Below are 14,283 nucleotides of genomic sequence, written 5' to 3'. Positions count from 1 at the left end.
TGCTGGGAAGTTCAAGGTTTACAGCGCTTGTTCACACAACTTTTTAAATCCCACGAACAGTGGTTTTCCAAGCTTCTGCACTCAAATTGTTAATATTTCATGAAGAAAAGATATATATTTGTGTGTGTGCACGCTCATGTGGCACCAGGGGCAGAGGAGAAGTGACAAAATGGGGGGGTGAAGATGTTGCTGTGGCTTAAAAAAAGAGTAGTTTTTTCCAGTTGTATTTCAAAATGGGATGCTGGAGTATAAGTACTCAAATTTTTTTTGTTTGGCTGGCTGGACTCTTAACAGTCTTGCCAGAGCCAAGGACTGGAAATGTTTTTGCAGTTTACGAAAAGAGCAAAGAAAGCATTTGGGAATACTACCTCTCAAAAACCTAAAATAATCTACCACTCTTAAGCTCCTGTAAGAAGGCTATACATTAAGGTTAGGTATGGAAGGTTTACAGCTCTGCCAGCAGGAAAATAAAAAGCAGGTAAACAGCTTAGCACAGTGGCTGTGTAAAAATTCACTGAGTATTCAAATGTTCAGACAATGATTAATCTTCCTGCTTTTATATTTTAATCAGTTGTGTATGTTAAAAACATCAACACAAGGCACATTTTACAACAGTTATAAAATACAACAGAAAACAAAAGTCTACTTGAGCATGTCTGCAACAAATCCATAAAGATAGAGATTGTCTTGGCAGTTATAAAAATAATATATTTATACACCTACAAAAATCTGCCATAATAAGAACGTGGCCCATTTCTACTGGTAGCAAAATGAAAAGTAACCTCAGTCCCCCCATGCTCACGAGAACAACATAATTGATCCTGTTCTCAATGCTTCAACTATTTCTCAAAGTCAATGGCAGCTACCAAGAGTCTAAAAATCGAGAGACACCTTTGCCTTTACATACAGTTATCTGAAGCAATGCTCAAAAAAACCCCTGCGCTGAGGAGTACCACCCCAATTACTGAGCTTTGTACCTACTTCGTCTCTCAAACCTGCCGCTTACCTACCATGCAACAGAACAGAAAAAATGGTCTTTATTTTAAAGGAGCATAGATTCCCTTAACTCATAAGGCACATATGTCTAATTTCAGCGCTCAGGAAGCAGTAGAGCTGACCAAGGCTGCGGAGGCCCACCTCGTGGCATCTCATCTTTAACACAGCACTTCCAATCCTAAACCTCACACCTTTCATTACCTCTGTTACATAAAACCAAACGTCCTCTTAACAGGAGAGCCAAAAACCAGGTAACATGTCTTTTGGAAGGGATGGAAAAGCACTAGGCAACTACAACACCCCCACTCTTTCCAAAGGGCTCCTTTTCCAATTTGAGAATTTTACGTTCTTTGAGCAGCTATTTTCACACATAGAAGATAACCACATTTGAGACACACTCCCTCCTAATTTCAGTTTTATGAGCTTAAATGTCACAGTTTTCTGCCTTCCTGGACAACACTTTCAGCAACTAGAATAAAAAAAGATGTTCTCTTTCCTTCCAAGCCTTCACAGAAGAAAAAAGACTGCTGCATTCTCAAGGCAGAACACTTTCATCTGTATGACTACTTGCAACTGTTATCAGGAGACTCTTCCTTAATATACATATTCAATCAATTAACTTGTTTCAATGTCACCCTTTTTTTTTCCCTTTAGCTCAGCCTGGAGAGGTGACAAACATTCTAAGGTAATAAATCACGTAAAGAAATATCTCAAACATATCACACAGCAAGCAGGAGGAGAACTACCAAATTCAGTTTCATTTTTTTACAGCATAAACTCCACTTGAAACGTGATTAGGAATCTTCCCGTCACAAACTTTGACTGCCCATCCATGAGCAGACACTGAAGTCACACTGCAGTCCCAGTACACAAGCAGTATTTTCACCGTGCCTTTCTTTCATGCCAACATAGCTGTTACATTTCAGTGAGCCCAATTTTGTTTTGTAAGGCTTCTTTCAATCATGCCAGACCCCAGCAGACAAAGCCTCAACAGTTCAGAGCTCCAGCCATTCCCTAAAATTCGATGTCAGGTAACTCAACTCAATAGCCATACTGTTTGGTGCAGTCAGCAATTACCACATCCATTCCAACCTCTTTTCGAGGTTTGAGGATTCTATAATTTATTGTTTCATAAAAGACAATTAGCACATTTAATATTTTAGAGCAATTAAACAATGCATTCATAGAAAAAAAAATTTCCAGTAAGAAAACTTTGCATTAGTATCTTAACCTAATGAGACACCCAGAAAGATTGCAAACTCACGTGCATCTGACCTTGACTTTCAGAAGAAGAGCACCACTTCTTCAAAATATGATGTTTAACAACCAGGTTGAGAAAGACAGCGATGAGGGATCTGGCTGGGCCAAGGAGACCCTAACGGCTGGGTGGAAGGGGATGAGGGGGAAATGAGAGATCCAACAGCAGGCATCTGGAAGCATCCCAACAAGTTGGATGCCCCAAGACTTGCATAATAAAAGTTTTGGATATTTAGCTAAATTTCTTTCTGCCTGATCTTTTGAACTACTTGCATTTGGGATGAGAAAGAAATACAGTCCGGTTTGCTCACTGTAAGTCAGTAGACTGGTCAAAATTGAAACACATCGATACACAGAAACGAGTCTCACCTTTAGGCATTCTAGGTACTTGCCTCTACGAAACTCATTGGAATAAGTATCGCAGTGGTCTCTTGCTTACGGACTCACAGTCACTCCGGTTGGAAGGGACATCAGGAGGTCTGTACCCCAGCCCCTCTAGCCTCTTCTCAAAGGGCAAGTCCTCCAGTCCCCCGACCTCCTTGGTAGCTGTTCACTAAATTCACTCCAGCTCCTCCATGATCTGCCCAGTGGTGGCAGGGAGGCTGACACGTCTGCAGTTGCCTGTATTGTCCTTTTAGCCTTTCTTGAAAATGGGTGTAACACTTGCCTTCTCTTGCTTTCCTACGGCTAGGATTTTAGGGGTAGGGGGACTGAGAAGGAGGCATTTGTTCTACCACGCTTCCTTTGCAACTTGTCTTCTGGCAAAGAATGATTCTCCGTAAGATGAATACCATCCAGGGTACAGACATGCAACTAAACAGTGACACAGTTCCTAAAATCAATTAAATTAGATCCATTTTGTGCATCCCAATAACCAAAAGGGACACTATCAGCTTAGATTCTAGTTAATCTTAAGTAGCTTCAAGCTCCTAAAATCTCCCCCAATCCATTTTTGTAAGACTTCAGCAACTAAGTGACTTTTCAAAACTGAAGCTCATTACACAGAGAAAACAAATCAAGCAGCTAATGAAAAAGAATCAGTTCTCTTCTAACCTCTACTGCAATTCTACCAGTGTTATTGATTCAGTTTTAAAAATGCTCCTGACACCAGCCCGAACACCAGACATGCAAGTCAGGATGGGGAAAATGCATGTATCTATATCCTCTATACCACAACTAATGTGTGTGCTAACAACAGCTACTTGATACAGGAAAGACCAACTGTTTTGCCCCCAGCTTCTTTCTCACCTCCCAAAAAAGAGAATGGTATCAACTGAGATCCTTTCTTGATTACACTGAGTTTAGTTCCCAGCCTTTCTTTCCACTTGCACATTGTGTATTAACGTCATACCCTCAAGTTACTCTACTGTACTTACCCAAACTGTCTCCACCATCTCTCTTTTGCTGTGCTCATAATGAAAATACAGTCTGTGTTGAAGGTTCAGAAAAACCTAAGATACTAGCTTCTTTTGAGAATAATCCATTTTCAGATCTACTTCTACTACCCTTCCATTAAAAAAAAAAATAAAAAAAATAAAAATCACAGATTACTTGAATGTTCCACTATTAAAAAGAAGCAGTATGTAAGGGCACATTAAACGCACCTGGTACCAAAGTTAATATACAGAAACAAATACGAAAAATGCATTCAGCTAAGAAGCTAGTCTCTTATATCTTCCCAGAAGCCAGAGGGGAATAAAACCAAAACAGCCCCCAAAACACGTGGCAGAAGCAGACCAATGAGAGTGCTCACTCTGGTCTGTTCTTGGAAGCTGCTCACTCTGGTCTGTTCTTGGAAGCACTGGATAGCAAACGATGGATTAACTTTGCTTTCCTCTGGTCCTACAGAGCCTCTCCATAACCATTCTTCCTCTTAATTGTTTCCCAAGGTGTCTTTGCTATTTTGACACCATTGCCGTGTCTGCTCTTGCAAGTAACTTTAAATCCTACTCAGTAGCATCAACACCATGGACAAGACTATTGTCACATTGCATGTGGCAATCAGGCTACACAGACTTACTGACCAAAATGCTTCAGTAATTTTATTTGCTGTAAGAGCAGAAATCTGGACAGAAGGAAGAGGAGGCAAGCAATCTGCCTATAGACTGGGAGACTGCTGCACTGGTAACATCAGCTTCTCATTCACAAGATCATCCTGATGAAGATTAAGTATTTTAGGTATCTTGGAGCATATTAGCAGAAGCAAGATCTTCTTCTCATCCTATCACAAATGCACACATCTTTTCTGTTGCCCTATTTTAACAGCTGACAAAACATTTAAGTTTGGGATGACCCTTGAAAGAGAAATCATCTGAGAATCCAGTAATTAATAGTGGGCACTTGTTTAAGGCAGCATGAAATGCACAGCCTGTAACAAAACAGAGTGTTTGCATGCGAACGCCTTCAGTTAGCTCACACAACTGACAGACCCGCTGCTTCACGTTAAGGCTGTGCCACCCTCACTGCACATCTGGGAAAAAAATCAGCAGATAATGTCCAAAGATGTGAATTATCTTGACAAACAAACTTTAACTGTGATGTTCCCTGGCTATAGACTTATTAAATACATAGGTCAACACAAGGCATTTCGGATTTTAAATTGTTCTGTCTGCCACCCTCCCCACAACGACTGACAGCATCAGTAGTGAGAACTCCATGCTCAGTATTGCCTTCTAGCTCAGGCTGCTTCCAGCACTCCCTTCAGCTACAGAAGTCCTTCTCTGTAAGTTCCCACCTTTACGTGCGTACTGTAGAAGCGGCACAGAACAGGCCTATTCTGCAAAGACTAAACCAGCAATGATTAATATGTACTTGAAGTAATATTATGAAACAAACAAAAGTGTTACGCAAGATTACTAGGAAACAGGCAAGTTTTGTGTCTCCTTTATGGTGTGTAATAGCTCCAAAAAGTGTTTCCATTCTCTTTTTTATTAATGCCACTTTTTCCTCCCTATTTCTGATACCAAATTGTAAGTGAAGGGTCGTTTGCTTGGCAACTCAAGCAGGAACATACGACACAAAATAAACCAAATGTGCATAAGGAAGCAACAGCAGACATGCGCTTAAAGCTAATGATTTTTATGTATTTCACTCTAAAAAAGCTTCCAACCATAACTGACTTAATACAAAAAACCCAATGCCCTCACAAATCTATTTTACTTTAAAGCACTGATTTCAGTGAGATGAGGTTCTGAATCACTCTCATTAATACTTTCCTTAAAGGAGTTTATGAACCTTAGGAAAAAACTTCACAGCTACTACAAAACAGATTTACATTCAGTACTTACTGAATTCAAGTCTCTTGGTAATTTCCACGTTTCTTTGCTCCATTAGATGAAACGATACAGGAGATGACACAGAAGCTATGTCATCAACAACACCCACTAAAACAGCTATCAAAGTACCAGCAGGGTTAAAGTTGGGCAGAGCAAGAGAGAAGCTCGTGCTCTTCAGGTATGACACACACAGGGCTTGGAATCTAATATACCATTTTCCTCACTGTGCAACAGAAAGTAGCTAGCTCCGATGTCTGTCTCAGAGTTGTCCAACAGCAGCAATGAAATAATGTCTACCTGTGAGATTGGGAGGCACGTCACCTAGAAAGAGCGACTCATTTTGACAACACTGTCTGCCTGAGGAAGTTCCCACAGCATTAAAGATGACCCTCAGAGAAGTAGGAGATTATTTTACAGATTTCTATATGTATAAGTAAAAATACATACACACACACACGAAGTTACTGCAAAGCAAAGATACTGCATTTATCCAGTGTTCCAAGTGAGATCTTTATTTCTCAATGGTGGTGAATAAGAAAAGAGGAAAGGCAAGATGAAATGAAGCTTTTGAAGAGTATAAGTTAAGAGATTTAGATTCTGAGTGATGATTGCCAATTACCAGTGATAATAGAAGTCTCCGTTTTCTTTTGATTCACACTATGATTCTGCACAATATTTGATAGTATTTGTTGAGACATCTCTATTAAAGAGAGTTTTCCAAATAAAAGATTTAGGTTCTCTCTGTATCTTAGACATCTGAGAAGACAGATGGAAAACATAACATATGTTAAAAGGAAGATTTACAAAGCAAAAATTCTTGAAAGTGTAAACCAAATTAGGGTGGAAGTGTCAGATTTCTAAGCTATCCCACATGCTTTTTCATTGTATGAGAACGAACCCCAAAATTTTTTTCAATCCTGTTTTTCAACTACCCCCTCCACCCTGACTTCACATTAACCTGCAGTATTTTGCTAATAGAGCAAGATTTTTGTTCATGTTCTTCTCTATTAGCAGGTAACAACAGCGAGCAAATTCTCTAATAAAAATAAATACCAAGAATAGGTGGATTTTTTTTTAATGTGAAGTTGCAGATAGAATAGTAAAAGACGGCATGTTGCTGTAGAAATAATTAATGGCACTGGACTATGACTCCAAGGAACGTTCAGCCAGAATAGAAAGTGAATAATCTGCAACAGAAAACCGGGAATCATTTCACAAGCTATCAAGAGATCTCTGGGGTACAACAAAGACTGACCCCCCGAGCACAGCCTTTATTCCTGCCTGCTGTTGGCAGGGCTTTTCCAGGAGCTCTATGCCACAGCACAAGACAGCATTTACCGAGTTAATTTTAAGTCATGGTGGGGGGAAGGAATCAATCTGATAAACTCCCAAGTACACACACAATTATCGCTCGAAGTATGAATTTCAAAAAAGGAATGGGCACAATTGTAGGACTGCGGACTGGCACATGAAATCAGGCTGGCAGATCATCTGCTCAACTTTTCATCTCACATAGATGTTAGTGTCAAACTCCTTGGAAAAAAATCTATAAAAAACCCAAACAATGCGAAAGTATACAATAACCTCCTATCAGCAATGCTTCATGAATTGGTAAGAATTAGCTGTGCTAGACTCTCAATAAATGAGCCAATTTCTAATCTTACAAATCTCCTGTCCCAGATTACCACTGCAGGCATAAAGTTATGCAAGTCAGTCACTTAAGGTGCAAAAAAAATACAGCTTGTATCAAACTTAACACAGCTCAAAGTAAACATTTTTGCTTGGCATCATCACCTCCCATCCGCCACCCTGTCATTACACGTATATGGTAAGTCTTACGAAACGATATAGCCATGAAATGTCACACCGCATTTATTTCCCATCCCAGCTAGTTATGGTGCAAGTACCACAAAACAAAGGACATTTCTGTGAAATAATTACAACTACACACACTCCTTCACCTATATCTTTTCAGAAGAAGCATTTCTTCCCCCAATATTCTGCTTATAAATCCAAGTCTGTTCACTTAGTGGAATTACCCTTTTCCTTATTCCAGGGAGAGATGGAGAAAGCAAGCATGTAAAAGCAAGTCTTACTGTCACAGCACACAAATGACACTCAAGTTTTGCATGTACCATATAAAACAAGAGCAGACCGATTAAACAGGCTTCCATGAAACTTTTCAACTACGCAGGAATGAACCCTTCTGAAACATACATACTAATGCTTTCATGCACACAAACAAAATCTGCTTTTAGATCACCAAGACATCAGTCCATCTGAAGTCTCAGCTAAGCATATGAACATAAGCTTAGAAAGCCTCGCTGCCTCTCCTTAAGCTACTTTGTTTTAAAGGTAGTCCACCTCTTTAAAAGTAAAAACTAAATCCACTGACATACACCTATGAGGTTTTTGGCAGGAGAGCGAGATCAAATCAGGCTGCCCATCGACACAAACTCCCTTCTGCGAAGTTCTGTAGCTTGCTGGGAGTTAACCAGAGATCTATTTATCTCGGCACATACAAAGGCACATGCGACAAGGCCAGTCTTCCCCCAGTTTTGAAATATGGGCACTGCGATGCTAACACACTGGGCCATAAAGAGAGCATGAATTACCAGAGATCTCAGCCTGCAGCTTTTGCAGCAGCAGCCATACTGCTTAATCTGTTTATGATCTGAAGTTGTGGAGAAAAAAACAAACCCCAAAACCACACACAGGAGAAAGTATGAGGTGAAAATCCAGCTCAAATGGACTTTTGAAGCTGCTCATCTCACCTTCTTTCCAACTTCACCTACGTTAGGAATTCATTAACTCATAATGCCGTTAAGGACACCCTCTGCTTTGGCCCAAATTATGATTTGTCGTTTCTGGAACTAGCATAGCTCTGCAACAGCAGAAGGCTGCAGGATACGTAACACATAGAGATAGAGGCGCTGCTTGCAAGGCAACACAGACCACCACCAAGCTACCTGCAGAACCACAGTGAAGGGGCACCTGAACAACGCCGGCTTTGCTGCTGCTCCATTCAAGCACGTTTTTCACAATCTGCATGCAGAGTTCAGACCAAGATCAGCTCAAGAACGCTGCCAGTTCACTGTATATTCTGCCGAAGGACCAATGCCAGCAATGTACAAAATAATCACGACACTCAACATTAAAATAATAAGCTGCCATCACCAAAGTTACTGTAACTCTACTTTTCATACAAGTCCCTTGTTTATTCTGCAGCACACTACATGAGAATGCCTCATAACACTTAAAGGGGAGATAAATGCTTAGGCATGAAAAATACCATGTATCTAATAAAGCAGTAATTAGACAAAAGCACTACTCCCACCTGGCTAAACAAGGAAAAATCTTTCCCATAGACACTTTACCACAGGAGCCAGCTCGTTCAATACTGCACAGCAACTGCAAGCTAAGTTAACAGCCACGAGTCTTAACCTTCCTTATTGATACAAAGAGCAACGGGGCAACTGCAAAATGGGACTATCGTGAAACTTAACAATGGTCATAGTGCACATTTCTGTTATCCTTTCATCCCTACGCCTTTCTCTGAGACCAGACATTTGATTTAGCTGCTTAACAGGAAAGGTCGTATTTTCAGAATGTGAGTAGAGCAATTTCAATTGCACAAACTTCGCTCTGCTAAGCTGAGGAGCTATTTTTATCAGAAAGATTAAAGGCAGCTAAAATTTACCCTGACAAAAGGAGCTGCTTAACACGACCGCATCAAAGCATAAAGCAAAATATAAACAAGGACGAGCAGTTGCTTTCTGCCGAATGTTCAGGCCTGCCATCAGACCCTTCGGCACCGCACCGCTATGCTCCGTTACAAGCATTTGCAGGCTCAGAGCCTTACTGTTCAGCAACAGAACTGCACAACTGGGCCTAACACAGCCTCTTTTAAAGCACATCCCAATCACCCAAGCTGCAGCATCAAACAGCGCGGGTTAATGACTGCAATTACAATTCAGTTAACCAATACACAACTTACTGCTTGTTCAGGGTGCAAGCCTCAAACCCATCTCCCCAAGCACCTCTGCTCACAAAGGCAACTTTTCAGGTTGCAACATAACTTTTTCATTTAAGCCTCAGCGCAAGGGAGCAGCCTCGTTTAGGTTCAGGAGCATGTTATTTCATAGCAGTCGCTACTCTATTTGTATTGCCTGCTACAACGCAGAGAAACCCTCAGCAATCTTTCAACAAGCAGCATTAGCTGCTGGCAGCAAACCTAAAGAGATTTTTTTGGAAAAAGCACTTCTGAGTGCACAAACACTACCTGCACTCTCAAGCAGAAAGGTATTTTTGCCTGAAGAACACTGGGATGACAACAGAATGCTACAGACACACTCCTACTTGTTCAAAATACAACCTGAGGTTTGCTGTCCCCGATGACCAAAGGCCCCCTCAGCTGTGTAAAACTTTATGCAGATGCTAGAGTTTATGTATCTAGCACTGCACAGAGCTCACAGAGACGCATTAGAACTTGCTGAACAGGACGTAATTATGACTGAAGCATTCCAGAACAGACCAAGTGAACTTCAAAAAAGGAAAAAAAAAAAAAAGACACCGCTTCAAACATCTTTCACTGGCTCCCAGTAGAGTCTAAAATGTCTAGCTAAAGAATTAAAGAAAAACTGTGTTTTCCCTGAGTTACTGTGGTGCATTTACTAGCAACTTGCATATCATCCTTCCGAATGATATTCCACCGCTTCCACGAAAGGGATTAGCACAGTTCAATCACAAGACCTCACTTAGATATTCTCTGCCAAATCTTACTCTCAATACAGTTTCTTTTTGGCATGTTTCATTTGTTTGTAGGCTGAGAAGAAAAAGATTCCAGAAAAAAACGCAAAAGGACTGAAGTATCTATAAGCTATTGCCAAATGCAGATTAAGCAAACCGAAAAAAACCCACAGAATTTATCAGCTCAATTATAGTAATAATTTTTTCAGTCTATAAAAACACAGCAGGCATAGCATGATTAACTTATCACTGTCCCTTCAACAAGATTCATTAATCTCTGAAAACAGAAATGCAAGTCCAACACACTTCGTGTTCCTATAAAGCTACTGTTACAGTGATTAAAACAGTCAGAACATGGAAAGACGTCACAACACGCACACATGCTCTTATGCACACACGTGCGCATTTACAACGGGCACGCGCTTGCTGGAAATGAGAAATTTTGATGTGTTTTATTATCTACAAACCCATTACAACTGAAAAAAAAAGCACGCCAAAGACAGTACGCGACATACAGACAAGTCGCAGTGACTGCCAGCCTGCTGGGCATTTCACCATGCAAGCAACCCCGCAACTTAAAATTTTACCTGCAAATTCTTTGGTTTTTGAGGAAAAATGCTCAGAACAGTTCGAGCCAAGCACCTTAAACCAGACTCACAGGTGGTGAGATAAAAAAAGCACAATATCAATATGCTATTAGGAAGTTTTTATTCCGTAGGGTGCCGGGCACAGTGGAAAAAGCTGCCTGCATAGGGCTTTTAGTTGTGGGCGACATATGGGTTTTAAGGAGTAGAGATAGAAACCCCGACCACCCCCTCCAGAAGTCGGGTGGTTGGTGTTTCTGATGGCTGGGTTTTTCTCCTTCCCTACCCGCAGCCCGCTCACCTGGGCACCCCCAGCATCCAAGCCAAGGCGGATCCCTCCAGCCCTTCACCATTAAAACGAAAGGGGTGGTCGATGACGGGAGGAAAGGGAAATTTAACTCAAAAAAAAAAGCCTTACCCGTCTCTCCCAACCGCTATTTATAGCCGGGACGGTACTTGGCGTACGGGTCCCGCCCGGTAACTTCGACTGGAGGAGGCCCAACCGCTCCGGGAGGGATCCTTCCCCCCCTTTCCCGGCACCTCGCCAGGCCGGTTCCCACCCCCGCCGGGAACCGCGGCAGGGCGGGCGGTTTCTCCCCCCCCCCCCTCCTCCGGCGAGCGGTCGGGCCCGACCGCCCGCCGGAGGAGGAGGAGGCGGCGGCGGGGGGGGGGGGGGGGGGGGGGAGAGAAACCGCCGGTAAGGCCCGCCCGCCCGCCCCCTCACCGCCCCGCAGGCCTTACCTGTGCTATCGCTGGCGGAGAAGCCCGGCGAGTTGAGCTTGGCTCGCTTGGGGTTGGGCGGCCCGTCGAGTAAGTTCTCCGCCATGGTAGCCGGCTGGGCCGTCCGAGGAAAGGCCGCCGAGCCGGTAATCGTTGAAAAGCGGGCAGTCTGAGGCGGGGGGGGTGAAGCTCTCCTTTCCCCCTTCTTCCAAAGGGGAACCCACCGTCGAGCAACAGCGCCGCTCAGTGCCCGACCGGCGGCGGCCCCCGTTCCCCCATACCCGGGCCGGGCCGCCGCCGCCGCCGCCGCCGCAGCAGGCCGCAGGGGAGGAGGGTTCGGGGCGGGGTGGGGAAGAGCCCAGCGCCCCCTCCCTGCCGGCCTCGCTCCTCCCGGCCTCTCTTCCCCCCGCCCGGCGGCCGCCGCCGCCGAGGAGGTGCCCGGATGGCGGCTCAGTCAGTCAGTCAGTCACTCGGGGAGCATAGCGCCCCCCCCGCCCCTCCGCCCCCCCCCCCCCCCCGCCCCACAGACACACACACACGCTCCCCTCCACCTCGCCCCGTCCCCTCCCCTCCGCGCCGGGGGGGGTTCGCCCCGGCCCCACGGCGGCCCCCGCCCGCCGCCCCCGCCCGCGGCCGAACCGCGGCCGAGGTAGGGGAGGGGGGAGGGGGGTGGGGGAAAGAGGAGGGAGGGGGGGGGGAAAAAAAAATTCAAAAAACCACCAAAAACCGGAAAAAACCCGAAAACACCCAAAAAACGCCCCAAAACAATGAGCGCGGCGCGGCGGCGGCCGCGGCTCCCGGTCCCGGCGGCGGCGCTCGGTTGGTTCCGGCCGGCTCTGCCCCGCTGCCCCGAGCCCCTCTGCCCGTCGGCGGCGCTCCGCGCGGCTGCCCGTGTCCCGGCGGGCGGCCCCGCTGCCCCGGCCCGGCCCGGCCCGGCCCCGCTCCGCTCGCGCCGCGCTCCGGCTCCGCGACAAGATGGCGGCTGTTGATTCCTCAATTAAAAAAAAAAGTTTTTTTTTCTCTTCTCTTTTCCAGAGACCATGGGGGCGGGGACGGGGCGGGGCCTGCGCCTTGCGTCACCGCGCACGGGGCACGCCCTCCCCCGCCCCCTCCGACGCCGGAAAGGCGCGAGCGGCGCCGGAAAGAGACGGGATCGTCCTCAGTTGCTCTGCGGAGGGGTTAGGGGACGGCTCGTTCGCGGCGGGCCCGGCGGCCCACCCGCCCGGTCCCTCCCCTCTCCCCGGGGTCGCTGGGCGCTCGCCCTTCTCGGGGACCTCCTCGGCGCCCCCACAGTTGCCCGTTCGAAGTGTCACCCGTCAGTCCCCTCCTCGGCGTCCCCCTTGGTTTCCCCAGTCCCTTACCTCAGTCTCCCCTACTTGCTCCTGGTAGGGTTACCCCCCCCCAGCTGTGCCCCCTCACAGTCACCCCCCGCTGGGTGTTAGTTATCCTCCTCTCTTGTCACCCACAACCTCCCCTCAGTCCCACCGCAGGCATCCCCTCTCAGTCTCGGTCCCCTCACAGTCGCTCCCCACATTATCCTACCCTCAGTCCCTCATAGTTTCCTCTCAGTCCTGCTGCAGATGTCCCCTCAGTCTCCTCGCAGTCCCCCTCCCCAGTCTCACCACAGATGTCCTCTCTCAATTTCCCCCTCACAACATCCCCTCCTGAGGTTCCCCCCTCAGTGCCCCTGGTTCTTCCAGGCCCTCAGAGCTGAGGCGCAGCAAGGCCCAACGCTCCTAACACAATCCTGGGGGGTCAGCCATGCCAGCCCATGCCCTCCCGCTCCTGCAGTCGACGAGTTCAGGGTGTGATGCACAGCCAGGGCCTCGGGGCGACGCTGAGGCCATGGGGTGCTTGTATCCCCCCCAGCGTCTCCCTGCCCAGGTTTCCCTCAGCGCTTCCCCTCGCCTGCACTTGTTCTCTGCCTCCTCCTGCTTTCCGACTGAAACCTATGCAGCAGCCTCTGCACACCCATGCTCCCTGCGAGGGGTTGCTGTGGCCCGGCTGACGGGCTTCTCCCACTGCTTTCTGCACATCCATGGGGTTGGTTTTCCCCTGCTCCTCGACCCTCATGTGCAGCCACACGTGAGGGTAGATCTCCAAGCTGAGCTGACCCAATCACTCAGGCACCAGGGCCGAAGGCAGCCTTGCTTTACAAATGCCTTGTGCTCTGTCTAGACAGATTTCCCCAGCCCAAAACAGGTTTATAGGACTGGAGCTCATATACTTCCGTGGATTTCCATACTGGTTCCCAACCTGAGAAGCAGGTCGTATAAGCCCCAGTGACGTGACATGCCAATGTGGCAGCAAGAGCTCCTTGTACCCAAACTGGTTGCTCGGGGCTGTTTTCATCGCCTACTTGTCGGTATGTCCCCAAAGAGCAGCCACAGTTGGAGGACAGACTGGAGAAGGGCACTGAGACAATCCTGAGGATGTGTTGATGAAGGCCATAAGCTGCGATGGATTAATCAGCAACATTTTATTGGTTTAAAGGAGATCTGTAATGACACCTTCTTTTGCAAAGAGCAGGTCTGCCTTTTGTTTACTGCAAAACTTGAATTCATTACATTTACGTCTACATTTACATGCATTTCATTACATTTACTTGCAAATTCTGTATTTATTTACATGGTGCCTGTCCTTGCCGAGATCTGACTGTAATCATGCTGGAGGTCTCTTACAGGCCTCTGCTTCTATCACTA

General features: G+C 46.0%; 1 protein-coding gene across 7 annotated transcripts in view; it reads right to left on the bottom strand.

Moving 5' to 3' along the window:
• Positions 1–12,102, bottom strand: part of CREBBP (CREB binding lysine acetyltransferase) — a 97,706-nt gene extending 85,604 nt beyond the window's left edge. For all 7 annotated transcript variants that reach the window (XM_075059465.1, XM_075059467.1, XM_075059472.1 and 4 more), the window contains exon 1: positions 11,603–12,102. In XM_075059465.1, the coding sequence (XP_074915566.1) occupies positions 11,603–11,687 (85 nt within the window). In that variant the 5' untranslated portion in view covers positions 11,688–12,102. The remainder of the gene's footprint in view (positions 1–11,602) is intronic.
• Between the last annotated feature and the right edge of the window lie 2,181 nt (positions 12,103–14,283).

The sequence above is a fragment of the Buteo buteo genome, chromosome 29 (genome assembly GCF_964188355.1).
Source record: "Buteo buteo chromosome 29, bButBut1.hap1.1, whole genome shotgun sequence".
In the NCBI taxonomy this organism is placed as follows: domain Eukaryota; kingdom Metazoa; phylum Chordata; class Aves; order Accipitriformes; family Accipitridae; genus Buteo; species Buteo buteo.
Note: the sequence above shows the minus strand (reverse complement) of the source record. Positions and strands in the feature narration are given on the sequence as shown.